This window comes from Pseudonaja textilis, chromosome 11, assembly GCF_049901715.1.
Source record: "Pseudonaja textilis isolate UNSWEBS1 chromosome 11, rPseTex1.2, whole genome shotgun sequence".
In the NCBI taxonomy this organism is placed as follows: Eukaryota; Metazoa; Chordata; class Lepidosauria; order Squamata; family Elapidae; genus Pseudonaja; species Pseudonaja textilis.
The window spans coordinates 11,948,482-11,975,421 of record NC_142000.1 but is presented as its reverse complement, the minus strand read 5'-3'; the positions used below and the strand labels follow the sequence as shown (position 1 = coordinate 11,975,421).

At 38.7% G+C, this 26,940-nt stretch overlaps 1 protein-coding gene across 1 annotated transcript; it reads left to right on the top strand.

Moving 5' to 3' along the window:
• CMTM4 (CKLF like MARVEL transmembrane domain containing 4) lies at window positions 1–26,940 on the top strand. Its single transcript, XM_026714171.2, has 4 exons — window positions 1–364; window positions 17,968–18,144; window positions 25,057–25,155; window positions 26,498–26,940. The coding sequence occupies exons 1-4, from the start codon at window positions 179–181 to the stop codon at window positions 26,669–26,671; spliced, it is 636 nt and encodes a 211-aa protein (XP_026569956.1). The 5' UTR covers window positions 1–178; the 3' UTR covers window positions 26,672–26,940.

The following is a 26,940-nucleotide window of genomic DNA, read 5'->3' as shown; positions in this document are numbered from 1 at the left end:
GGGGCGGGGGGCGGGACCAGGTCGGGGCGGTCCGCCGCACTTCGCGGACCGACATGCCGCCGCCGCTGCTGCTGCCTCCGCCGCCGCTTGCTGCGCCTTCCCCGCCTCCCTTCTCTTCTTCTTCTTCCTCCTCCTCCTCCTCCTCTTCCTCGGCGTGAAGTGAGCCTCCCGGGCCGCCATGAGGAGCCCCGACGACCTGGAGGGCTTCGACGGCGAGGCGTCCAGCACCTCCATGATCTCCGGCGCCGGCAGCCCCTACCAGCCCACCACCGAGCCCGTCAGCCAGCGCCAGGGGTTGCGCGGCCTCCGCTGCGACCGCGACTATCTGCGCGGCCCCGTCGGCCTCCTGAAGGTCGCTCAGGTGGTGGGTATAGATGCCCCCTTCCCTCCCCGACCCCTGCCCTGCAAGGAGAGATCCGCCTCCGGGGGTCCCAGACGCTTTTTTAAGGAGGGGGGGGAGGAGGAAGGGGTCGTCTCCCCTCTTTGGTGGTCTCCCCATTCTTCTCCCCCCTCCCCTCCCCAAGAACCCCTGAATGGCGACTTCCAGATGTTGCATCAACCTTTTGTGTGTGTATGCTCCTTGCTCTGTTTACCTTATTTCCTAGGGAACATCTGGAGCCTACCAGCCCCTGGTGGGGGGGGGGGAGGGAGGGAAGCTTATGGTGTGTATGTGCCTGTATGTTTGTGTGTATGGAGGATGGGGAGGATGGGTACTGGGGTTCAAAGGATCTGCTTGAGGAAGGACCCCTGGTCTCCTTTCCAAGCTTTCACCTCTGGGTGCCGCCCCCCCCTCCCAAGGTTGTGAAATGGCTTTGAAGGTTCCAGATGTTTGATTTTGCAACAGATGGAAAGGTGTCGGGACATCTCAGGACATCATCCTAAAGAGTTAAGCCCCTTCCTGATGACCAAAGGGTGGGGTGGCTGGGCACTTTCAGTTTTGGTGGCATGGGTGTTACCTTTCATTGTTTGGCAGAGAGATATGATCTAACTATGGTTTCTCTCCAAAGGGAGAAGAAATTATGGAGATTGTCCTTCCCCTGTGTTTATACTCCTTCTCCTTGTTAGTCCCTGGTGTATTTCTGAATTGTGCCTGATGGGGATTGTTGCCCAGTGCTATGGGGAGGTATCTGGTTGGATAAGGCTCTTCTAAATACTCCAAAAATCAACACGGGTAGAAAATATAATCTTGTGTATTTTCACTTAACGGGGTTTTTTTTTTTGGTTTATTTGTGTACTATTTATGTGTTATTTGTCTTTGGGGAGTGTATCAGTCTGCGGAGGATAAAGTATGATAATCTATAAAAAACCTCTGTCGCAAATCTGTAGAATTACAAGGGTTCTTTTGTTGGTTGTGTCCAAAGCCTGTGGAATTGGGATTTGGGGAAATTCATATTCCATTTGGACATCTTTGGAATGGGATGAAAAGGATTATGTACTATATAACATATTACTTTTCTTTTTCTGCTTATTCCCTGCCCTCCTTTTTATGAGCAACTATTTTAAGGCTATGGGAAGGGAATCTCTGCAAAATTTGTGAGGATACTGGCATTCCTTTTATTTGTCTTCTTGGTGTCTTCTGGTTTTTTTTTCCCTCCAGGAAAAAGAAAACTTTTCCTTTAATCCATTTTCCTTTAGTTGTTCCTCATTCCTGTAATTTCACCAGTATTTATTTTCAGTTTGGGTTCTGCTTGATTAAGGAGCAATTTGGCAACCGGGTGACATTCTATAAGGTTATTTATACTTAACCGGTTTTGCAAAGTCATTCTTTATAACTAGAGGGAAAAAATGGGAGATAAGGCGTCCTCTTTTGTTCTCTTATCTCTTCCCTCAAAGTGTGTTCTAGAAAGTGTGTTTGCGATGTCTTTCACTCGATTTAGCCGATAGGTCTATTAATGCTTTTGTTTCTGTAGCATTGCAATACAGAAATATGTGGGACTTTTGGTCTGGGTGAATGCCTCATTTGGAATGAAAATATGTGAACTTGGAAATACATAGAAGATGTGGTTTCTACAGTATTAATGAAATAGGAACAATTTGTTATCATTTGTTTTTGTCTGTCTCATTGCTCAAGCGGCTCTAAATAGGATATAAAACTTATAGCGTTTCAAAGTTTTGTATCCCATTTGGTCTACAAAATTCCTGAAAACAGTTTTAGACATTTGATGAAAAACTTACACTAAAGTTGCTGTTGTATCACAGCAAAATGCAAAAGCAACGAAAGCAAGTCTAAAATTAAAAATAGTTCCAAAACTCTTGACTATTTGCCTAAAGCAGTGTTTCTCAATCTTGGCCATTTTGAGGCCCGTAGACTTCAACTCCCAGAATTCCCCAGTCAGGCCATGAGAAACCTTAGCCTAAAGGCTTAAAGAGAAAGGCAATTGAGCTTTTGGAGGGAATATCATTTGTGTATTGAAAAATCCTTGTTCTGTAGCCCAACACATCTGGCCTTGAAATTTAAGGAACAGCGGCTTCCAGCGATTTTATAATGGACATTTAGTTAATTCACTTTCAGTTTCTCTTCCCACAAACATTTGTGAAAGCAGAATGCAAAATAAACTGGCAGTTTAAATGGTGGAGAGGGGGAGGTGTAGAACCTGGTTATCTTCCAAATAATATATAAAGGTAACCCTTGACTTACAACAGTTTGTTTAGTGACTGTTAAGGCACTGAAATAAGTGACTTATGACGGTTTTTCACATTTTTGACCATTGCAACATCTCCATGATCAAATTCAAAGTTCAAATGCTTGGCAACAGGCGTGTATTTATGATCGTTGCAGGGTCCCGGAATCATGATCACTTTTTGCGATCTTCAGACAAGCAAAGTCAATGGGGAAGCCAGATTTCACTTAACAATCATGTTACTAACTTAATAACCACCGTGATTTACTTAACAACTGTGGCAAGAAAGGTAAAATGAGGAAAATTTTTGTCTTGCTTGGCAACAGAAATTTTGGGCTCAGTTGCAGCTATAACTCAAGGACTACCTGAGAACAGCAACAGCAAAGTGATTTATTATAGATCAGTTTTGATAGCTTTAAGGTGTGGCCACAGAAATAGCTACTATCATAGACTATTAAACATGAAAAGTTTAATGTGATACTGCATGTTGAATGTATTGTAATGCTGACTTTTTTTCCCTACTTTGACTGCTAGTTTGTTCATATCTTAATAGCTTTACTTTTTCATTTGTATCTTAATAGCGTTGACGTATACCCCCATCATACATCTATTTTGCATGGCCAAATTGGGAAAGGAAAACAGGTGTGGTTTACTGACCTTGGTCTGACTTTAGTTTGGGTTGTGTTTGTGGCTTAGGTGCCCTGTTCTTATCTCTGTGTTTGAACACTGCAGTACTGATGTCCTAAGTGTTTTTAATGGCATTTCAAGAACAGAAATACACATCTCAGGGATACAAAATTTTGCTTTACTATAATTGACCCATTATTTAGCATTGTGTGCATACACAGGACTTACATGTTCCTGTCTTCTTTTGAACTGGCAGCAATCAATCATTGTTTGGGCTTCGGCTCGAATGAGAGTTTGCTGCCTTAAGATAAACTTTTTACCGTTAATCTGAATTAGATGCTTCCAGCAGCATTTTTTAATTAACAAGACTGCAAACTTGATGTCCCCATTTGCTCGTGTCGGGATGACCTAAATGTATAGTACGCATATTTTATGCATCTAACTAGAGGACTTTTAAGGATGTGTTTCCCATGGGCAGCTTTATGAACTTGGAACAAAATTCTGGGTGATCAATGGAGTTTGTCCAGCCTGAGAAAGGCACCTAGTATGATTATACACGGGAAGGAAGTAAGTTTATGTAATCATTTCTCCCTATTTCTGTTCTAAGAATGCAACAAAATCTTGTCAGTGGAAAATAGCTCATACCACACCGGCTACTGGAACTAGATTTTTGTTGGGTTTTAAGAAGAAAGCATTCGTTAATTAATGTGTGTTGCGTGGCTTTCAAGTAAATATGTCAGCCTGATACATGTAGCTCTGTTTTTATTTGAATTCACTGATCACAAGATGATAAAAATCCACATTTCGGTGTTTGTTGGGCCCCTGATTTATGGGTTTGAACATTTTAAAAAATGCTAACTTTGCAGTCATTTCAAAACAATTTGAGGTTTATTATCTGATTGGAAGTGCTGTCATGTAACAGCTATACTCTGACATTTAAGATTGGTCTGGTCCTGGACTGTCCTTTGAGTTTTTAAAGGTTTTTCTCTGTGTTTTGTCTAAACTCAAATCCACTATAAAAAAAAAAAAAATCAAGCAAAATGCAAGATGAACATAATCCAAAATTAGTGTTTATGTATTACTGTACTTTAAAGTCACATTTATTGGGATGTTATTATAAGATCAAAAGGGAAGCACAATTATTTTCAGTAATTAGATTTCACGAGCAAATAATACATGAGCAATTGCTATACTAATTGTCTTTTATGTCATTAGGATAAAGAGTTTGGAAACTATAAAATGCAGGCTCTGTGGCTGCTTTTTTAAAATAACATTTTGGAGCTCCTAATGTTTTGCAATTAAATACACTACAACAAATATATTTATTGTCTTGATGCTCAAGTTAGCTTATCTAAGCTAAACTGCACTTTTTGGCTGAATTAGTTATAGCAGTGGTCTCCAACCTTTTTTGTACCAGGGACCAGTTTCACGCAGAAACACTTTTTCAAGGACCGGGTAGGGGCGTGAAGGTTCCAATAACAAAAAACCTTAATTAATGCTGGGTGTTGTGTCTCCATGTGGCGGCGCAGTTTTGGTGGTTTCATGGCTTCATCGTTGTCTCGTTTACCCTTTCCAAAAAAACTCTCCTCTGAACTCTGTTTCTGGCTCATTTTGTGAGGGCTAGCTTGCATTGCTGATGCAGGATAAATACGCGCCCAAAGAGTCAAGCGCGGAAGTTAGGTGAGGGCGGAAGTGGTTGTCTTTCAAAATAAGACACCCGGAAGCAAAAACATATTTTTATATATATTTTAATCACGATTATTCATTCTTTGCGGCCCGGTACAAAATGATCCACAGACTGGTAACGGTCCGGGGCCCGGTGGTAGGGGACCCCTGAGTTATAGGACTTCAAATTCTGTATAGTAAGCTTGGTATTGAAATTTTTCAGGGACAAAAAAGGCTTGTTACTTACAATAAGACACAGTAAGATATTAGAAATATACATAGATATTCTAGTTATAGATGATCACTGCAGAGTTTGGAGAAAGCATGTTTTCTACATAACTTTCTGTTCTCCAGATTCATTTGTAGTTTTCTGCATAATTGCAAATAGCAATTTTATCTCCCATTGGTTCAGTCTAGTGTAACTTGGACTCTTTTGGAAAATATTTACTTGAGGCCCCCACCCCTCCGTGACTGTATGGTGGTACAATATATAGATGGTGGTATTGCACTTCAGGGTGCTCGGTGACACATTATTGGCAGGCGATTTAAACACAGTGTGGGAAGCTTTGGCGCTTTAGGGAATGTGAAATGTTTTTTAAAAATTCAGACAGTGGAAAATTTGTTCTTTTGGGGCATAATTTGAAACACATTTGTGTGGCTTTGTTTCAACCAAGGGTAGAAGGTAATTTTTTTTTTTGAATTGCTCTATTAAAAAAAAAACCTTGAAGTATCCTGGTTCTGTCGGAATTACAGCCAGAGTAGTTCAGGAATTTTAGGCCCTTGGTATCATTCTCTTACTGTAAGTTCCTTAAAGCAAGTTGTATTCTAATGGATGATGGCGGTAGAAGCTGATTTTGAACAGATTATTTGATAGAAAAATACAAGGTAGTCCTGGACGTATTGCCCAATTGAGCCAAAAATTTCCATTACTAAACAAGACGGTTGTTAAGTGAGTTTGGCCCCATTTTGCAACCTTTCTTGCCATGAGTTGTTCAAGTTAAGTTTCTCATACAGTTGTTAAGTGAATCTGGATTCCTCCTTTGCTTGTCAGAAAGTCGCTAAAGATGGTCACATGACCCCAGGACACTGCAACTGTCATAAATACATGCCAGTTGCCAAGCATCCAAATTTTGATCATGTGACCATGAGGATGTCGCAACAGTTGTTAAGTGTGAAAAAGGGTCATAAATCACTTTTTTCAGTGCTGTTGTAACTTCAAATAACTAACTGAATGGTTAAAAATTCAAAGACTTACCTGTATTTTTAGTATTGAACATACTGAAGTGATTTGCCAGATAATTTTTCTTTCTTTGCTTAGTGTGTATGTGTGTGTTTGTGAGAGGAGAGAGAGAGAGACAGGCAGGCAGGCAGGCAGGCAGCAGACAGACAGACAGACAAGGTCATTACTGCCTTTGCTGTCGAGGTATTCTTTTTGCCATTATAATTTTCCAGTCTTTTTAGCACAAATAAGTAGAATCATCTTCCTTGGTTTGATTTTGAAGAATGCATTCGATAAACTTAAAAAGTGCTAATTCTTTTTAATGAGAACTATGGAATGGCACATACTGTACTGCTGACTGTTGGGAGCCCAAGTTTCTTATCTACTGCATTCAGAAAATCCTTTATTGAAGCCTCCGTTGAAGAAATAGACAAGAAGTGTATTCTCTTAATGAGTATAACCTCTCTCTGCCTCTTTTTAATGGCATCACTGTACTGCCTGCAATTTCTAATATGATTGATTTAGTATTAGAATAAGTGAAAGAGTTAACAAGAACAGCTGGATGTTTTCTCTGTAGGAATGATGTTCTTATAATATGTTGCTTCTGCATGGTTTCCTCATAATTGGTACTTATCTAGTTTGGAAGAAGGGGAACTTGTGTCCACCAGATGTTTTCAACTCCAGCCCTTATAAGATTATGGAAATTGTAATCCAAAATATTTGGAGAGCCCAAAGTAGCTGACTCCCATTCTTAGAAATTAGACAACTACGCACAACAGTGTGTTCTAATGCTTTTACATCCCATCTGATTGTAAGAGTTCCTCTGGGCACATTTACTGTGTCTAGAAGATTGTATTGGAAATTTTTAAGACCACTTCTACTTCACACATTTTAGAAAACTGTTAGGGCAGGAACTACATTTTTAGAACAGTAATTGTCACATACAGTGCTTTAAAACTATGTAAAACTATTTTCCTTCCCAGATATTTGCAGAAATCTAAGGGTTATGAACAGGGGTGGGATGCTACCGGCTTGGCTTCGTTCTATAGAACCTGTAGCTGCAAGAGTAGCTGACACCGAACTGGTTCGGTATTTGGCCCATCCGCCTGCCCGGGCTCTAGGTTGTCTTTTATTCTTTGCTTTTCCCTCCTTAGCTGCTTTGCACGGCACAGCTGAGGTTGAAAAAGCAGGAAACAAGATGATTTTTAAATGCTGCGCATCCAAGCGCAGCGCTTGTCAGCTGTTCGGGCTGGCTGTCAGCTGATGATTTCTTGCAAACGCTGCGCACACGATTGTCCCCAGTTTGGAGAACCGGCAAATCACTCCACTGGCTGGCCCTGCCCCTCCGTACCCACTCACTCCTTACCTGGCATGCGAGCCATCCAACTTGCCTGGTTTGGTAAGTTGCTATTTTTCCTTTTTTTTCCCCCCTGCCCATCAGCTGTTCTGCTTTGCCAGGAGAATTAGATTAGCTAGAAAGCAGGAAATCCTTGGATTTCTTACTTTCTAGCTAATCTAAAAGCAGAGCCGAACCTTCCTTAGGACTGAAGCTTTTCAGTGCAGACTCAGGTAGCTGATTGCAGATAGATAGATCTCTAAGTTAATTTGTGATTCCGTGAGCAACTCAATCTGCCTGCCTGCTTTCCCTGCTTTGGGGTAAAAGTTGCTCTTTTTTATAAAAAAAATTCAATATTTACATACATGGTGTGTTGTGAATTAATTTTGTGAGTTTGCTTGCAAGCAAATTTTATGTGACAGATTCAGATAGCCGATTGCAGATAGATCTCTAAGTGATTCTGTGAGCAATTCAATCTGCCTGCCTGCTTTGCCTGCTTTTGGGTAAAAGTTGCTATTTTTTTCATTAAAAAAATCAATATTTACATCAATATTTATAATATTTACATACGAGCCATGCCCAGCTAGTCACATCACCACCAAGCCATGCCCAGTCAGGAAGCCAGTCACATGACCACCAAGTCACATGACCACCAAGACACACCCACAAATTAGGCCACACCCACAGAACTGGTTGTTAAGAAAATAACAGAAGCGTTTTGAAATAGGGGCAGTTGCAGATTTAGCTGGAGGGTCCTCAGAGAGACTTCATACAGATTTAAATGACTGATCAAGCTCCTAAAACAAATAGATTTTGTCTATTTTCTTTTTAGCATGTTTTGATATTGCTGATTATTCTGTTTAAAGTTGGTTTTATTTTTGAGAATGTTTCTTTTATTCTATGATGTTTTTGGACTGTTGGCTACTTAAAGCCTTCAGGAATAGACAACATGTATACCAATAAGGCTACAAAAAAGCAAGAGACTTTGTGGGTAAGCCAGTTGGATGACTATGGGTTTCCCTTCACTTTCACTTCCCTCCCCTCTCTTTCTTGTGTGCTACAGCCTTTTGAAATATATATTTGTTACATATGTTTAATGATTGCTCATAGTTACACATTTTTCAGTATTGTTACATTTAATACATTTTGGCTTTCCTGTTTGGATTGTTTGACCTTTGAGAATAAGCTGCCTTCATGGGTTGAGCTAGTCGGTATACATTTTGTAAATTAAAAAAATATGAAAAGGTGGATTAGCATAGCACAGATATCTGAAATTCTTTAAGGGGTTGTAGAAGTATTAGTTGAAACCATTGAATAACTGAGGCAAGAAATGGAAGAATATCCATGCTACGTTTCCTTGTAATAGACAGTTTTGCCTTTATGGCCAACTCCACCCATCTTTGCATATGTTCTGTTTACACAGTGTTGTTCATCTGTTCGGTATTTGTATAGTAATGTAAGATAGTCACCTTTGTTTCTCATTTGCTTTTTTAGTTCAATTCGTTGGTCTGGATATAAGTTGATTGATTGGGTTTAAAAAAAGAATCACACTGGTGTTTAAAAAGTTGCTATGGCTGCCTGTTTATCACTGAACTAGGAAGGGTGTTGATTTCAATGTTCAGCATACCTAAAATGCTTAGAATTTCGTTATTTATTAGCCATGGGAACTGAATTTGGTTCTAGACGCTCTCTGGTTATATTATTATTCAACCAAGCTTGACCTTCTAGAATTCTTTGTGGTTTGAAAGACACATTCCTTCTTTAGAATATCTATGGAAATTCTCAGTCATCCAGGTCATGGATGTCCCAAAAGTGCTTTTTTCAGGAGGCAACTGGACTTTCTGGTTTTTCTTTGAAGACATTTCACTTTTCACCCAAGAAGCTTCTTCAGCATCTTCAAAGAAAAACCAGAAAGTCCAGTTGCCTCCTGAAAAAGCACTTTTGGGACTTCTTTGGAATAGTTCTTGTGTTTTGATTGTACTGGTGTAAACTGTTTTTAACCAGACTTCATAATATGGAGGAGCCCTGTATTGCGATGAGACACCGGAAGGTTGCTTTAAAAAAACTTGTTTGATTGCTGTTTATTTTATAATAAACTCCTGAAATGATTGTCTATACTGTAATACAGGATTATCTTCCCAAGAGGTGAGATAAATAATTTTTCATATATAATAAAAAGTGTACATTTTGATGCTTACCAGTATGCAGAGAATGCTGTGTTGTGAAAGTTACAGAAAAGAAAAATAGCTAGAATTAGTAACAAGATAAACATAGGTCATGAAAAGAATTGTAAATATTTCTTTGCTGTGTCCTAAACTATTTATTTGGCAGGAAGAGAACGGCAGTTATACCACTTCGTATGTTCCTAAGAGTTTATCTTCCACAGACAGACGCCCATAGAAACTAAAGTTACTATTCTTTTCTCCACAATTTTTTTACGGCCTTTGTTGCATCTCCTGTAAACTCCATTGTTAAAATTTATTTTACCTTTCTCAGAGTAGGTATATCTGAAGTTTTAAGTGTTCTTCCCTGAGGGGTGATCAACCTATAGCGATTAGATAGTGTCTTTGTATTTGAAGGCATACATTTTTTTCATTTTTTTCTATTTTCTATTTTGGGGGATTGCTTATGAAATTCTTACATAATTTGTTCCTATGAAGCATCATATGGCAAAGAAAGAAGTTTACATACATGCACATCAGTGGGTGAATTATAACAAGGTGTTCTTTTATTTTTATCCCCTGCTGATTTTCTGTCTCTTCCCTCATTTATCCACTGGCACTTCTGAAAAGATTTGTGGGGCCAGTGAAAGTAAATTATTACATTAAAAAGGTGTACTCAATAAACATTTGGTTCTGATTTGAACACCTTTTTCCCTGTTGAAATTCAGTGTTGCTATATGTTTACGAAGACACATTCTTTCTGTGAAGAACACGGCTTCACAATTAGATTGTCCAACTTTTTACAAATGAAGGGGTTTTTTTCCCGTTTCGAATCAGAATAACAGAGTTATTCTAACCTTATACCCTATTCTACTCCTATCCCATTTCAGACCAAGGGTTTGTCCAAACTTTCAGTGTTGGAGCAACCACAATTTCTGGAGGCAAGTTGTTCTGCTGATTAATTGTTCGGACTGCCAGGAAATTTCTCCTTAGTTCTACGTTGCTTCTCTCCTTGATTTGCTTGCATCCATCATGAAACTGAAAAGGTGGGGAGAGAGAAGACACAGAAAAGAATTCATAACGCCAGTATTTTTAAAGAGAAGATGGTAGCTTAAATGTGTGAAACACCTACACACCCACGTCATTTAGTTTAGTACATCTTGGAGAAGAACGATGAGTATGAATCTTCCTCCTCCCTCAGCCCCATCCATTGTAAGCGTACATCAGGAGTCCTTGACTTATGACCATTTGTTCAGCAATGTTGGAAGTTACGACAGCACTGAAAAAAGCGATTTAGCGATTGATCCTCGTACTTAGGACCATTGCAGTATCTGTGGTCACAGGATTGCGATCTGGGTACAACCGGCTTGCGTTTACAACAGTTGCATAGTCCAGGGGTGAAGTGGTCGCCATTTGCAATCTTCCCAGCAGGTGTTGTGGCCTGTTGGCTGCTGGCCCCTCCAGAAGCCAAGGAACAGGAGTCAGGGGAGTCAGGGTCAGCATTAGGGAGCTCCAAGGCGGGAAGAAGGAATGGAGCTGGCAGAGAGAGAGAGACAGAGGCACAGCCTGGGCCATCTGTGAGGGTCAACATCCCCCCAGGTTGGAAGTGGTTGATGAAGAAGAAGAGGAACAGCTGAGTCCAGTGCCTGATTTGCAGATGCACAGAAGTCAGAGGAGAGGAGAGCAGTAGAAATCTATGAGCCGGTCCTTGGGATGGAAGAGCCACCACTGCTAGCAAAGCCCCAGCCTAGCTCTGGGGATAAAAGGCAGGGGGCGGAGATGAATACGGGTGGCAGGCAACTATTCATCTTCCAGACGGACGGGCTTGTTAACCTGTGAGAGAAACTTTTGTACCGGGGCTGCCGGCATTCCTAATAAAGGAATCTTTTGGGTTCACATCAGAGGGTTTGTAGTGTTTGGGGAGCTGGGTCAGAACAGCTGGCTTCCAAAAAAGCAAAGTTAAAGGGGGGGAAGTCTGTTTAGGTTAACAAACCCTATAATTTTCTGATCAGGGCAAAAAAAGTTTGTAAAATTAGGCCCAGTCACATGGTACCTTACTTAATGGCCGCATCGTTTAGTAATGGATGTTCCAGTCTCCATTGTGATCATACGTTGAAATCTGTTGAAATCTAATCTCTTGAAAGAATTGTGTTTTTGTTTTGTGGCTTTCTAACAATGGATTATTCCCATTAAGAGAAAACAAAAGAACGAAGAGATAAAAGATGAGAAGATAACTAAAATATGCTGATGTTATCTGGCTCTTCTGTGAAATTTCTGTAAATAAAGTACATGCTAAAAACTCTGGAAAAAGTCTTTCATATGCTATTTGGCAAGTTTCAATGCTCTTTTCTTCTCATTTCCAACTGAGGTTCTATATTTAACTTTTTTTTTTAAATGAGCCTAGTGCATAACTCTTTCTTCTTTTGCTGTCACTCTTGTCTTCTTGCAGCACAATCATTTTTCTAACCTATTTAATTGCCCTTAATTACTTTGTTCTTAATTGATGCTGTGTAGTCAACAGCTGAGCTTGGTAGAAGGTGTAATTATTTATTGCTTTTAACTTTTGAGATGTGATGCTTCCGTAGATTGGTAGCTATGTAATTAAGAACTTGAATCTTCAAATTATGACACATTGTCCTATAATCCCCTCAGGACATATTTACAACTAAGCGGAATTAATTACGCTGAGAAACCTCAGAGGGAAAAGTTGCCTTTGATTTCACTGTTTTGCACCAGTGTGACAAGGAGAGAAGGTTAAATTTGTATTCCTCAAAAGTCAGAATTCTTTGCTAAAAGAAATCAATTAGTAAAATGCAGTGAAAGTTTTAAAAAGAGTTTAAAGGCAAAACCAGTGATAGATAAAACAATTCATGATTTACATAAGTGATCCACCTGGGTGAAAAATAAGAAGATCATGGCTTTTCTCAATCAGATTCAAGTGGTTTTATTCCATCCAGTCTTGGGACAAAATTGGATGGATTCCAGGATGATTTTGGATAGAAATTTTATTGTATTTAGTTGTAGTTTATTTTGATTGTATTCTTTTTTTTCTATTGTTTACCTCCGTGTCTACTGGGAATAGGGTAATGGTAGATAGACATTCTGTAAAATAAATATTTTTTTCACACCTTTTCCTTATTTAAATATGATGTTTGAACCTAGGAGAGTGCCAACTCTCTAATTCTTTTATAACTTTTCAGAAGAGAATAGTATACACTATTGTACTGTACATTATTGAAGAGCACATGTGAGAATTAATGTATGTTTATTATTGTAAGCTGCCCAGAGTTATCTTGTGGTAAGATGGTCAATAAATTTTATTTTATAAATAAATAAATAAAAATAAATAAATAAAATGCCTTTCATTTGAACTTCTGTCATACTTAATGAATATACAAGGATAATGTTGAATTTTGTTTTTTTTTTAGAAAACAGCTCTTCTAATTTTATGAAATTTCTAGCCTGGCCTATGTTTATACTTTTTTAAAAATTTAATCTGTGCTTTTTAAATGAAATATTAATGAAACATGAAATCGGTCCAATATTTGTGTTGGAAGAACACTATATTCTTAGTGTTGTGGCTAACAGATTTATTTTTTTATATTCCTATTTTTCCAGTATGTCTAGACTGTTCTAAAGCATGGCATCTAAGAGAGATATCAGATTGAAAATTTGAAATTCCTGATATTGTGAACATTTTTATTTGATTTGGTAACATTCTTATTCTAGTGGATTCCTTTTAGGTTATACTAAAATTCTTGCATTTTGCTTAATTGAATATCAGATAGACACTTTAATAAATCTTAAGTAACTGCTGTTTGAAATGAAAGCTGTTACTTTAAATGAGACTTGCTTTTTTCTTTATTCCAATTCCATTGAAATATTAAGCTAAAACACACCTTAAAATTTATTGTTTACTAGAGATTTATCAACTCAAATCAAACCTTTTTAATGGCCTTTAGAAAACACTGCAAGAAAAATACATAAGCTTATTAACAAAACTATAAAGGAGACATGTAACATAATAAAATTTCATAAAATATGAATGTAGAAGCAATAATACAGATGACCCTGGCAGTTTTAGTGGGTTACCCTAGAAGGCCCTTCCAGTGCTGTTACTCTGCTTTTTTTATTCTCCTAAGAACACTGTGAAGTAGGTTGGACCTGCTCCCAAGGCACCTAGTGAGTTTCTGTGACAGTTGGTGGATTTGATCACAAGTCTCCTTGGTCATAGTCCAGCACCATAATCATTAACCACACCAGTGAATCTGTGACGAGTGAGCTTCCCATTTCCCTTCTGAGTGGTTGCAAGGAGGTGCTTGTTGCGTTTGGACTGGGAATACACAACCTAACCACATCCTCCAGATGTTTCTAATAGAACCGTCACCATTTCTTGTCACTGCTGTCAAAGTTGGCGGGAATTGAAGTTCAGAATACTTTTGAGGGTTCCAGTCCTGTTTTAATGTCTCTGAGCACAGCCAGACAAACCCACCAATCCTTGAGCTGGCAGTAAAGTTTTCTACGGTAGCATTACATAACACCACAAGGCTGGTGAATATCCTTAAAGTTTCGGAATTGGGCCTTCTGGAATGCAATTGGTGGAGTCTCCTGGCTTTGTTTCCCAATTGTGGTAGTTGAGAAAATAGCTGTCAGTCCCTTTCTTTTACTTGATCTGGATGGAGTGGGATGAGCAGGTGAATGTTGACATACCTAAAGCCCCTGGAGACAGGTCGGCTGTTGAATGTTATTGGTCCATGGGATGGCAGTATCTACCCAACTAAGCCAAAGGAATTTGAGGAAAGCTTGTTTATCTAACAAGCTTCTAGTTCTAGAAGATCTAGATAAAACACCTGGTGGGTTAGGGAGTTGAGGCCTACTTTGTGCTAGCCAGGTTAAATCAGAATAACACATCTAAACCTAAGTACAAGACAGAGATTTGATATTAAGATATATTTAAAAGGTAAAGGTAATGGTTTCCAATGTCTAGTCGTATGCGACTCTACGGGGCAGTGCTCATTTCTGTTTCTTAGCCAAGGGAACCAACATTGTCCAGAGACATTTCTGTGGTCATGTGTCCAGCATGACTGTATGCCAAGACATACGGAACGCTGCTATTGCTTTCGTGGTGTGGAGACAATAACTTGGTCCTCAACACCAATAAGACCAAGGAGCTTATAGTGGATTATAGAAGGAATAGATCAGACATCCAGCCCTTGCATATCAATGGAGACCGAGTGGAGCAAGTGGCCAGTTTTAAGTTTTTGGGTGTTACCATAAAAGAGGACCTGATCTGGGGTGCTCACATTGCAGCCCTGGTCAAAAGGGCACAGCAGAAATTATACTTCTCAAAAAACAACAGCTGAATGAAAAACTGCTGGTGACCTTCTACCGCTGCACCATAGAGAGTATCTTAACTTACTGCACCTCTGTATGATTTGCCAATTGTACAGGGACAGATAGGAAAGCACTCCAGAGGGTTAATGTCATTGCCCAGAAGATCATGGGTTGCCCTCTCCCCTCTTTGGAAGAGCTTTATAGCTCCCGTTGCCTTAAGAAAGTTCAAAACATTCTCAAAGATCCATCTCATCCTAGGAACCCTTTTTTTGAACGATTACCATCTGGCAGACGGTACAGGATAATAAAAACAAGGACAAATAGGCTGAAAAACAGCTTCTATCCCAGGGCAGCAGCTCTTTTGAATTCTACCGTATAGTGAGTGCAGTGTTGGTGCCGTGTCTGGGGTTTTGGGTTCAATGTATGGTGGGTGAAGGATGTGTGTCTGTGTTTATTTTCATGGTCATTTTGTGCACTGAAGATGGCGTTTGATTTCCTTGTACGAGGTGCCATGACAATAAAGTAAACTAAACTAAACACTAAAATCTTCCCACTGAAGTGGTACCTATTATCTACTTGCATTTGTAGGCTTTGGCAGCAGCTGGAGGTCTCCAGTGCATGGGTCTCCACTGTCAAACTTCCAGTGGAAAAGCTCAGCATCTGATCTTCTAGGTTTGGGGGATTCCAAGCACCATTTTCTCCATCCCTCCCCATCCCTGTGTTAGGATGTACTATCAGTTTTAGCATATTACAAGATAAAGTAACACCTGTTAAAAGTTTTTGTCCCAAGATCCTGAATATACTTAAGTGGGGGAGAAGAAATACACTATTGGGTGGTTTTTCACAATCAGGATCATAATTATGTCATTGAACCACACACAATAAGTCTTTTTATGGGCCTCTTCAGATAAACAGGAAGACTTAAAAAAAAAAAAAAAGCTGTCACGATCGAAGGTTTTTTTAAAAAACGATTTTATTGCCCAATTTATCAAACAATAAAATGCAGCCAGCTAAATAGGGAAAATGTAATGGTAGCATTCTTTTTCCCTATGAAAACTTCTGCTGAGGTTACATTTAAACTTCAGTGCATTGTCTTCATTTTTCTCAGTTTTTGACAGTAATACTTAATTAAGGTGATTTGCCGAGGTGGATCTGGTGCGGCTACAATTCATTTTCTTTCTTTCTTGTTTTGGTGCTGTTCGAGGCCAATCCCAAAGCAGCAGCAAAAATATCTGTGTCCTTTACAATAGGACAAAATATTTGGGAAAAGCTCTTTTTGGCTGCTGTTCTTTGACCCTGAACAGTTGTAAAAGAACTAAAGTGAAGAACTAAAACAATTTGGGGGAAATTTATAAACCAATGCCACATTTTATTTTGTACCACCAGTTTCATTTACAACATGCTTGGGGATGTTTTAGAAATAAGTACCTTTCTTTGCATGACACATACGTGCCTTGAGAATTAGCATGAACAGGGTAAAATTGGGTAGAAGTTAGATCGGTATCAATTTTGCTGGCCTTTAGGAAGTCCCTGAAAATATGACTGTATCATTTTTTCATTGGAAAATTATCTGAGTCAGAAAAAATCCAGTGGTTCTTTACAAGGAGTTGGTGAATTTATGCAAAGTTTTGCTTCCCACAGCAAAGCAGCATGAAGGTGAACGACGTATAGAGGTTTGAAAACAAAAATGTACAACTTTTTCATGGCTGGGATTTGAGTTGAACTGTGATTTGTCCCTTTCTTGGGGAAATGCAGGCAGAATACAGGAGAGGTGTGAAGGAACCTTTATTCATTACACTGTTACAATAAACTCACCTTTTCAGAGTTTCGTTGTATTGTTTTATTTGCCATTTGTGTTCATTTTGGTGTTCATTTTAAGGGGAAGTACGTTTATTAATATTATAGTAAAGGGAGCCATGATTGCAAAAGGTTTAGGGATGACTTAGAACGATTTTCCATTATATTTGTAGTATGAAAATCAGATTATACTTTATCTTTGCAACCAAGTAAAGAAAGCTGTCTCATCAGTGGTGGAATTCACATTTTTTTACTACCAGTTCTGTGGCCGTGGCTTGGTGGATGTGGTGTGGTGTGGCTTGATGGGAGTGGCAGGATACTGCAAAATCCCCGTTCCCTCCCCACCCCATTAACCTGCTTTCCAGCTCCATTCTCCTGTGCAGGGCAACCAAAGAAGACCCAGCCAATCAGCTGGGACTCAATGGGAGGCAGAGCATAGATGGGGCGGGGCCAATCAGAGGTGGTATTTGCTGGTTCTCCAAACTACTCAAAATTTCTGCTACCGGTTCTCCAGAACTGGTCAGAACCGGCTAAATACCATTTCTGTGTCCCATCCAGCTTTTAAACCAAACAGAATACTGAAGAGCTTCCAAACTTGAGGGAACTCTTTCTCCATAAGTTTTCTATGATAACAATAACAACAACAACAATAATAGCAGCAGCAATGGGTAAACACAAAGTTACAAGTAGGAGATTATGATATCTACAGCCTCCTTAAATTTCATAAGTTAAAGTATATGGGAACTCCTATAAGAAAACACATTTCACTAATACAATTATTGGTTCAGATTCTTTGCATTGATTTATATTTGGAAACAATTCATAACTCCTCAGAAGTGCCCTTTAATAGATCTCCAATACATACAATCGTTTATCCAGTAAATTATAGATGAATGCGTCTTGGCTTGCCGTATACTGTAGAAGCAAACTAGCTTTGGGGTAATTTGTGTTGAATTCTGTATATCGGGTTTCCAAATTTGGCAATTTTAAGACTTGTGGATTTCAATTCCCAGAATTCCCCAGCCAGCCATGGGGTGGAGAGTTGAAGTCTACAAGTCTTAAAGTTGTCATGTTTGGTTTTATATCACGAATCTTATTGGGTACTGCACATTGTTAAGTATCTACTTCCCAATGTATGCTTTAGTATTATTGGTGACTATATATTCAGAATGTTACAATACTGTTTTCCTGTTTTTCATGTCTTAGGTTTTGGCTTTGATTTCCTTCATCTGCATAGAGACCATCATGGAATGTTCTCCTTGTGAAGGACTTTATTTTTTTGAATTTGTCAGCTGTAGCGCCTTGGTAGTTACTGGAGTTCTATTGCTTATGTTCAGCCTAAATCTCCACTCAAGAATACCACAGATCAACTGGAACACTACAGTAAGTTCTCATCCAAACCTTTACAAAAATAGCTAAATAAACATGTGAAGTTTAGATGTTAAGCTCTGATTGCTTCAATGCAGGAACTTTAGAGCTTATGAGAGCAATATGCTACGACTCTCTGCACTAAATAGAGAACACGTCCTGCTTAATATTCAGCATGGATCCCCACTGCTGTAAGATGTGTTACGAAACATTGTGTGTTAAAGTATCTAGAGCTGAAATTGTATCTGATAGCGTTTTCCCTTCTGCAAATGCCAAGGTTTTCTTTATTGCAACTTCTTAGTTGCTTATGGTTGGGGAAATAACTTTGTCCCTTCATACTGATACTTGTATTAGAATTCAATACAAACTGTATGAATTAGCTGTGTAAATCAATAACTGTTAATAGATACAAATCTATAATGAAGTGACTTTTTTAAAATTGCACTGTTTTTATCAATGCGGAAATAGTTTTTAACTCATTTTCTGCCTCATCTTCTTAAGTTGTGTCCTTTTTAGTCTTATTCCTGTACTTTAAAAAAAAATCCTGAAATGTACACTAACTTTCAGGAGATTTAACTCTACTGTATTGTCCAAAAATTCCTTCACTCGTTCTCTCCCAGGCTGACAGGTTGGAATGCACATTTTTATTGACTGGTAAGCCAGTAAATGTTTTTCCCTCCAGTGTAGAATAAATGCCTCCCCCCCCCTAATTTTGCAGGTGTGCCAAGAACTCCTGAGAAATAAAAATTATGTATTGTAATAATTTATGTAGGCATGAAGTGTTCAATGGCAGTGATGGCTAATCACAATACTGTAAACTTTTGGAGGTTTTGATAAACATAATATTTCAAGAAAGAAATGTAGAATATTGTTTTTGCCAGCAAACCTATTGTCATATTGTGAATTACATGCTTTTTTAAATTTGTTTTTTCTGTTTTTTTTTTAAGTAGCTTCTAGAAAGTAAGCATGCCAACAGATCAGTTGTGGTGTGCTGGAAAGAGCTAAGAATTATTGAGGAAATGAGCAGACAAGTCATTTTTCAGACTAACGCTGATAGTTTTGCCTCTGATAATGGGTTAAAAACCAACAGTGGAAATAATGCTGCTAAACAAATATAGCTCCACAGTGCAAATAATATCAGTACAAATAATAAAATGTATGCAAATAATATCAAGGAATGCAATGGCCATCTGAAAGCGCTTTTAGGATGAATTTATATTCACTCCTAAATCCTTGTTTTAAAGTGTTGCAAATACCTCAAATATTTAGTCTAATTGTAATTGGTTTAGAGTTCTCCTCTTCTCTGCCTTGTGACGGGTTATAATGGATCTGTTTCAAATTGGAAGTGATGAACGAACAAGCAGAGATTTGGCTAAATGTTACTGCAGTCTGTCTTAGCAAGGGTAGCCAAAAGGGATGGGAAAATGTCCTGTTTCACCCCCCAAAATAGCTTTCATGATTGTGGCAATTTGATATTTAGTGCAAACTATGTGCTAAGAAAATCATAACCTGATGCTTGTTTTGAGGAATCCTAGATGTTTGTAAGGAATGGGGTTTGCCTAGCAGTTACTAGCACTGATGATGTTACCTAGTTTGGATAATAAAATGTCTGCAAGCAAACAACCCAGCTCAGAGAGCAACAAGGACCCCTCCTTTCAACCCTGACCTACAAATATTCTTATTGATGTTTGCTTACAGTTTAAATAGGGCTTAGGAAAGACTAAAAGGCCTAAAGAAATGATTGAGGGGGGGCACCCACAAGTTTTTGTGATCCAGAAAGGGATAAGCAATAACAATAGCACTTAATACCGCTTCACAGTGCTTTACAGCCCTTTCTAAGCAGTTTATAGAGTCAGCCTATTGCTCCCCCCCCCCCCAACAATCTGGGTCCTCATTTTACCCATCTTGGAAGTACGGAAGGCTGAGTCCTCCTTGAGCCTGGGGAGTTTTGAACTGCCAAATTGCAGTCAGCAGAAGTAGCCTGCAGTACTGCTCTCTAACCACTGCGCCACCGTGGCTCATAGCAAAAGAGAAGTCATCATTCACTGCTTATGAATTTAAATTAAAAGCACTGTTGCAGTCAATTAACTTTGAGAGGTCTGAGAATGAGAGCAAGGCTAGGCTGGTCTAGTCCGGAAAAATAGATGGTGTGAAAATTGGAATAAAATAAGTAACCTGTTCCTTGCTGTAAGCCAAGAGATGCTTTTTTTTAAAGTATTTTTTTTTTGGAGGGGATGTACTCATATTTTAGAGCATTCTAAAATTACCTAATCAACAGTTAACTCAGAACCTCGCTCAGGCTTCTGTATTGTTCACAACTATAATGACGTGGGAAAATACCTGAACAAAGCTGAATATATATATATGAATATATATATGTTTTCTTAAGTTTTCGCGGGTACTTACATGCATGGTATTCAGCTTTGTTCAGGTATTTTCCCACGTCATTATAGTTGTGCTTTTAAAGCACAACTTTTAAAAGCACAACTATAATGACGTGGGAAAATACCCGAACAAAGCTGAATACTATCTATCTATCTATCTATCTATCTATCTATCTATCTATCTATCTATCTATCTATCTATATATTGCGTCTTTTCCCATGTAAGATTGAGAGTATCTTGGCGACGTTTCAATACACACACACACACACACACACACACACACACACACCATCCGTCTGTCCATCCGTCATCATCTTCATTTAATGAACCCATAATCCCTTGCAGGGTGGAGTCTGGGCAACTGAATGGAGCTAGCAGAGCATTTTAATGGCCGGATACCCTTCCTGTCCCCAATGTGGAGTTTTGTTCAGCAGATATATTCTCAGTGTGCCCAGAGAGAGAAATATCTGCCTTACCTAGGATTGAACTCACAGCCTCCTGATTGTGAGGCAAGAGCTCCACTCTAGACCATCTCTCTCTCTCTCTCTCTCTCTCTCCCTCCCTCCCTCCCTCCTCTGCTTTTTGGCTGTTATTTTCCCAGTCATGAGACCGGAAGACACCTGCGATTTAGCTACAGAGTGGTTCTGTCTGCTTTGAGCAATGCTGATGCCTTCCTTGCCTGTTTCAATTCTTAGAGGTTCATAGATTGGGACAGGCCATCTCAAATGCAAAAGATGTTGGAAGGTAGACGATGTCAATTTTTCACATCTAACCTCTTTATTACAGTTGATTTACTGAAACCTTCTTTGTCTTCCTCAGCAGAACTTCAAGTATTTTTTGTGTAGGGGAATATAAAGGATAGTTCCAAGTAGAAACTTCGGCCATTATACTCTGGTTTTGGCTAAATCTGCTTGCTCTTGGCTTGGGTCTAAGAAAAACACAAGACCTATAATTGCCTAGCATACAAAAAAATAAAAAAATCAGGCAGTCTGTTGAGTTTTAAAATATTTTGTGAACTGCACCATCAGCTTAGTCCATTTCTCTCCTCCGAAATTGCAGGTTTTGTCATCTGACCTTTTCTCTTTAAAAATTAATTGTAGCAATGTGATTTTCTGTGATTATCTTTTCTGTGATTTTCCTTTGCATAATTAATATTGAGATAAATTATAGGAACACCCTTATAAAAAATACCAATCTGTGTGTGTTGTGAGAGAGAGAAAGAGAAAGAGAAACCCGGGTAACCAAATACCTTTTCTTTACATCTCCAAATTACAGGGTTCATGAAAGAGAAAATGGCTTGTTTTTCAGATTTCTCCTTTCCTTCATTCTGTGTGTGAAATAAGGACAGGACATTTTCTTTTCCTCACACATTTAGAAAAAGAAGAACCCATTTTGTCTGCAGCTTAAGCTGTTTAAGCATTTTGTGTATTTATGACTTGAAAGACCAGTTAATGTTATGACTTTACAACTTGGCAATGCTTGGTATAAGAGTGCATTAAAGAGATGATAATTGAAACACAAATACATTAGAAAGAAAAAGAAGAAGATTTAAAAGGGAAGGCAAAATGGTGTCCCAGAAATGCTATTAATGCACTTTTAGCAAATGGCGTTACAGGAAAGAATCTGCATATGGAAGATAAAGAAACTAACATATGTCCCAAACAGACTTCAAATATAGTCCTTGACCAATAATCTGAAATAGCAAGTGGAAGAATATCCAAATTAGCTCATAGCTAATTTGCTGTGTATTACAAGCTTTGTCAGACAAATTCACATGCAACTTCTATGTGGGTCTAGGACAGGAGTCTCCAGCCTTGGCAACTTTAAGACTTGTGGACTTCAACTCCCAGAATACTTCAGCCAGCATAGCTGGCTGGAGAATTCTGGGAGTTGAAATCCACAAGTTTTAAAGTTGCCAAGTTTGGACACCTGGTTTAGCACAACTCGCCTTGGAACAGCTCACAGCAGGATGAGTTATGCTACTATTGAAGAAATCATGGGAGTAGAATCATTAAAGAAAGAGTGATAAAGGAGGGGCAAAACCAAATGTGAATGACAAAAATTACAGTAAAATTGTAATTATTTTATAGAATTGAATTGTTGAATTTTCCCATGGCAGGTTGGCCATGGTGAGCTGACTGCAACGAGTTATCCCATTCTGCTTCTATGCTGGCTAGGAATTGTAAAAGTTTCTATTCCCTTATATCCAGGCAATGCACAGTTGGAGAAAGCTGTGGTCGACTATAATTAAACAAGTTCCTTGGTTTCAAATAAGCCATGTGATTGCCTTCCAGAAAGTGCTTTGGATTTACTATAACAGAGATAACTATGATGCCTTGGCTTGGTGTGGATCAGTCTTAAACCAGCAGATTGTGGCTTGAAGGGCTGTCGACGGGTGCAAATAAAATCCAACATCTCTGTGGTGAAACCCCATACTTTTTAAGTCACTCAGCAATTGAAACTGATTAATTTCTTAGTAATGCATACCGATGTATTCAGTTTCTTTTCCTTTCCACATTAATCCAGTGAATGCTTTCATGATTACATAGGTGGCTACTGTTTAGCTAGGTGGCTACTAAAATATCTGTAGTTATTCATTGAACAGAGCTTTCCCTATGTGATTGTTCGAGATATCCATTTAATATATAAACATCAATTAATGTAAATAGACGGTGAATGTAAATATTTCCCACATCAAAACTTATTGGCTGTAGAAAGCTGATTTGAGCTCATGTTGGCTGGTTAAATTGGATTTGCCTGCCTGCCTGCCTGCCTGCCTGCCTGCCTGCCTGCCTGCCTGCCTGCCTATCTATCTATCTATCTATCTATCTATCTATCTATCTATCTATCTATCTATCTATCTATCTATCTATCTATCCATCCATCCATCCATCTATCCATCCATCTATCCATCTATCCAGTTCTGGTTGGAAAACTCTGGATTTTATTTCCCCAAAACTCTAAAAATTGAAACTGGAAGAGAAGATGGACTAAAAACAAAGTGATCTTAGCATATTTCTGTAAAAAATGTACACAATGAATCACAACTATTCCTTTATTGGAACATTAGGTTTATTAGCTAAGCATTTGTCTATAACCTGTGAAATCTATGATACAATTAACTGGATTATCTGCATTTCTCTTGTTTTCTTTTTGAGTGTATTGGTAAGCCTATAAAGCATCTAATAAGCTTTTAACAAAAACTACCTCTAATTCCTTAGAATTATGATGAATGGGCATAACAGTATGCCAATTATATACAGTTGGGAATTCAGTGAGCTTAAAATCATTTGAGCTCCATTGCTAAACAGGAAGTCTGTGAAACTGAATTGCAGAAGTTACTGAATGATTTGTTGTTTCAGGAATGAAGAATATTTGAAAAAATTCTCCAGGACATAGAGAAATGTTCCTTTATGCTAAAACTATGTCACACAAACAGAATTAGCATTTTACAGAGATCCTGTAACATGTCAATCCCTAAGAGACATGTGGCAGGCATACAGATAGTTCTCTAGATCTGACAGAGCTAGCAATCTATTTATATATCAGTAGCTAAGTTATAAAATGTTCTTGTGGCTAGAAGAATGTTTTGTGGGTTCAGAAGTATTGAAATGAAGAAAAGAAGAAACTGCCCTTGTTTTATTAAGTAATTTCTTTTTCTTGACTATAATGCACCAATTATTCACTGGTTGTATAATGTGTATTTTTCTGTGGAGTTGCAATTTGACATAAAGTAATTAATTGCGCCCCATAACGGAGTGAGCTCCCGTTACTTGTCCCACCTTCTGCCAACCTAGCCATTCGAAAGCATGTAAAGATGCAAGTAGAAAAATAGGGACCACTTTGGTGGGAAGGTAACAGCATTCCGTGCACCTTTCACGTTTAGTCATGCCGGCCACATGACCACGGAGACGTCTTCGGACAGCGCTGGCTCTTCGGCTTTGTAACGGAGATAAGCACCGCTGGAAACGACTAGCACGGATGTGCAAGGGGAACCTTTACCTAATTAATTGCATGCAAACTGTCCTGCTTCATCAATTTAGTTGATCTTATGACAGACAGATAATATGACAGACTTCGGCTGATAGTTAAGACTGCAGAAAAACAATTGCAACTAGCCTGCGTTCCATTGAGGACTTATATACTGCAAGGGTGAGAAAGAGGGCTGAGAAAATATCTACAGACCTCTCACATCCTGGACATTCCACTATAGGGCATTGAATGCCCAAACAGCTAGAAACAAAGACTTTCCCCTTCATGGCATCGGTCCGCTGAACACCTAGTTCCCAGAGCACAGTCTTATGTCTAAGCATATTTACCCCCTGTAGTAGAGCTGTATGACTATTATCCTTCACATCTGTTCCACTGCCTTCTCCTATAGGTGTCTTATGTTTATATTACTTTGTTGTCGTATGTACACCTAGAGCTTCTGCACTGGAGACAAATTCCTTGTGCTTCCAAACACACTTGGCCAATAAAGAATATTCTGTTCTGTTCTAAGATTCTTAAGATATAATAATATGTATAATTTTGCTTTTATAGGATTTGGTCAATACTGGAATCTGCACTTTCTTCTTCTTCATTGCGTCGATAGTACTTGCAGCTTTAAACCATAAAAAAGGTGCAGAAATTGTAGCTGCGGTAAGAAAACATTGATTTTATTTGCCTTCTCCTGTCGAAAAGATGAAATATTTGTGTTTTCTGTCAATCCACTGTTAACAGCAAACTGCCACCCAGATTAATTTATGCTGGGTCTCTGGCTTGACCCAGGGGGTTGGACTAGAAGACCTTGAAGGTCCCTTTCACAGCTCTGTTCTGACTGATTAATAGCTGGTTAGAATTTCAATTTAGGCTATTTTAATACCAGCCTCTCTCTCTTCGTATAGCAATCAGCCTAAACAACCAATGTTGTTTGAAGTCAAAACATTGAAGACATTAAGAAGCAAAATTGGTTGTTGTCTTTATGTTGGCTATTACCATCGTGACAATGCCGATATACAGTATTTGACCATTTCAGGTTATTGATATATAAATGATCCATCTCATTTGGCTTTGTTTTAAACATACAACTTAATAACAAAGCTTTTTGAACTGCCATAAAGTGACAATCATGACAAGCTTTTTTTCTGAGTAGATCAGGGGTTTGCAGCCGTGTGTGTGTGTGTGTGTGTGTGTGTAAGCCTGCACTTTGTCTTTGTGTGATAATGCCAGATACCACACTGTTTAAAGTTAATAATCACTTTCCGTGTGTTTAATAATTGCTCCTTTGTGGTATATATTAAAAAGCATGATTCAGCAACAATCCTTGAAGCGGGTTCAGGAAGGGATTGCAAGCCAACACTTTGCTAAAACCTCGTGTGGGCACTGGAATTGCAGATGGTGTATTGGTGCTTTAGTTAATGAGCAGTTCCGTTTCGCAAAAGGATTTTGCAATGTTATGGTATAAGCTAACCGGCTGCTTTCAGAGTTACCATTCCATAATTTTTGCCTGCAGAATTCCAGGAATTATATCTCAAAAAATCTAGAGGACATGAAATTTTAATGGAAAAGAAACAATCCGTGTCATCATATGTTTAAGTTACTTTATGTTATTTTTGTTTTTAATGGAGCTGGGCTTTAGCTCAAAAATCACATGGATGGATAAATGGCTATCCTGCAGCATTACTTGAAAATATTTGGCATATATGGATGCTGTATTTTCACATGCCTGATGATTTCATATTAAAGGCACCAACAGGGTTAAAAATAATAATTACCCCCCCCCAAAGTGTAGGCTTATTATCTCTGGTTTGTGCTTAAAGGAGTTTTATGATAAGGATTATAATTTGTCCTTCAAACAGGACACCAGTATTAAAGGCAGTAAAAGGTAGCTGCCTTTTGATCTGAAGACAGCAACAGCGCACACCACAATCCATATTCTGTTAAACGTTATTAACAGTTATTCTGCTATTTCTTCAAACAAATGTTCCCTTTCTCTTTTTAGATATTTGGTTTTTTGGCAACCACAGCCTATGCTGTGAATTCATTTTTAGCAGTTAAAAGCTGGAGAAACACCAACAGACAGCAAAACACGCGACAGACCAGTGATTATATACGTGCTCGGACAGAATCCAGAGAAGTAGACAACCGTCCAGAAATTCAACGTCTGGATGGGTGAAAACGGGAACTTCCTTAAAAAGATTTTTTAAAAAAAAAGCCTGTGGACCTACGTTTTAAAGAAAAGAAGATGACGACGATAATTTTTACAGGCAGTAAAGGAGAACGTGATGGCCAGGAACATGTTCAAAGAGAAGGAGGTGGATTAAGAAGCAATTATATGAAGTCTATAATGACAATTGCATATATTTTTTTGTCCGTAAATAATGGAGGATGGAGATACAATAAGAGTTGAGAAAGTGATGCACAACATCCAGGCAAAAAAAGAAA

Bases quoted from the DNA above. Each gene is read 5' to 3' on its own strand.
- CMTM4 (XM_026714171.2), top strand. From the start codon at position 179: ATGAGGAGCCCCGACGACCTGGAGGGCTTCGACGGCGAGGCGTCCAGC. The intron at 18,145-25,056 runs GTAAGTTCTCAT...TTGCTTTTATAG, and splicing joins AGATCAACTGGAACACTACA to GATTTGGTCAATACTGGAAT. The intron at 25,156-26,497 runs GTAAGAAAACAT...TTCTCTTTTTAG, and splicing joins GTGCAGAAATTGTAGCTGCG to ATATTTGGTTTTTTGGCAAC.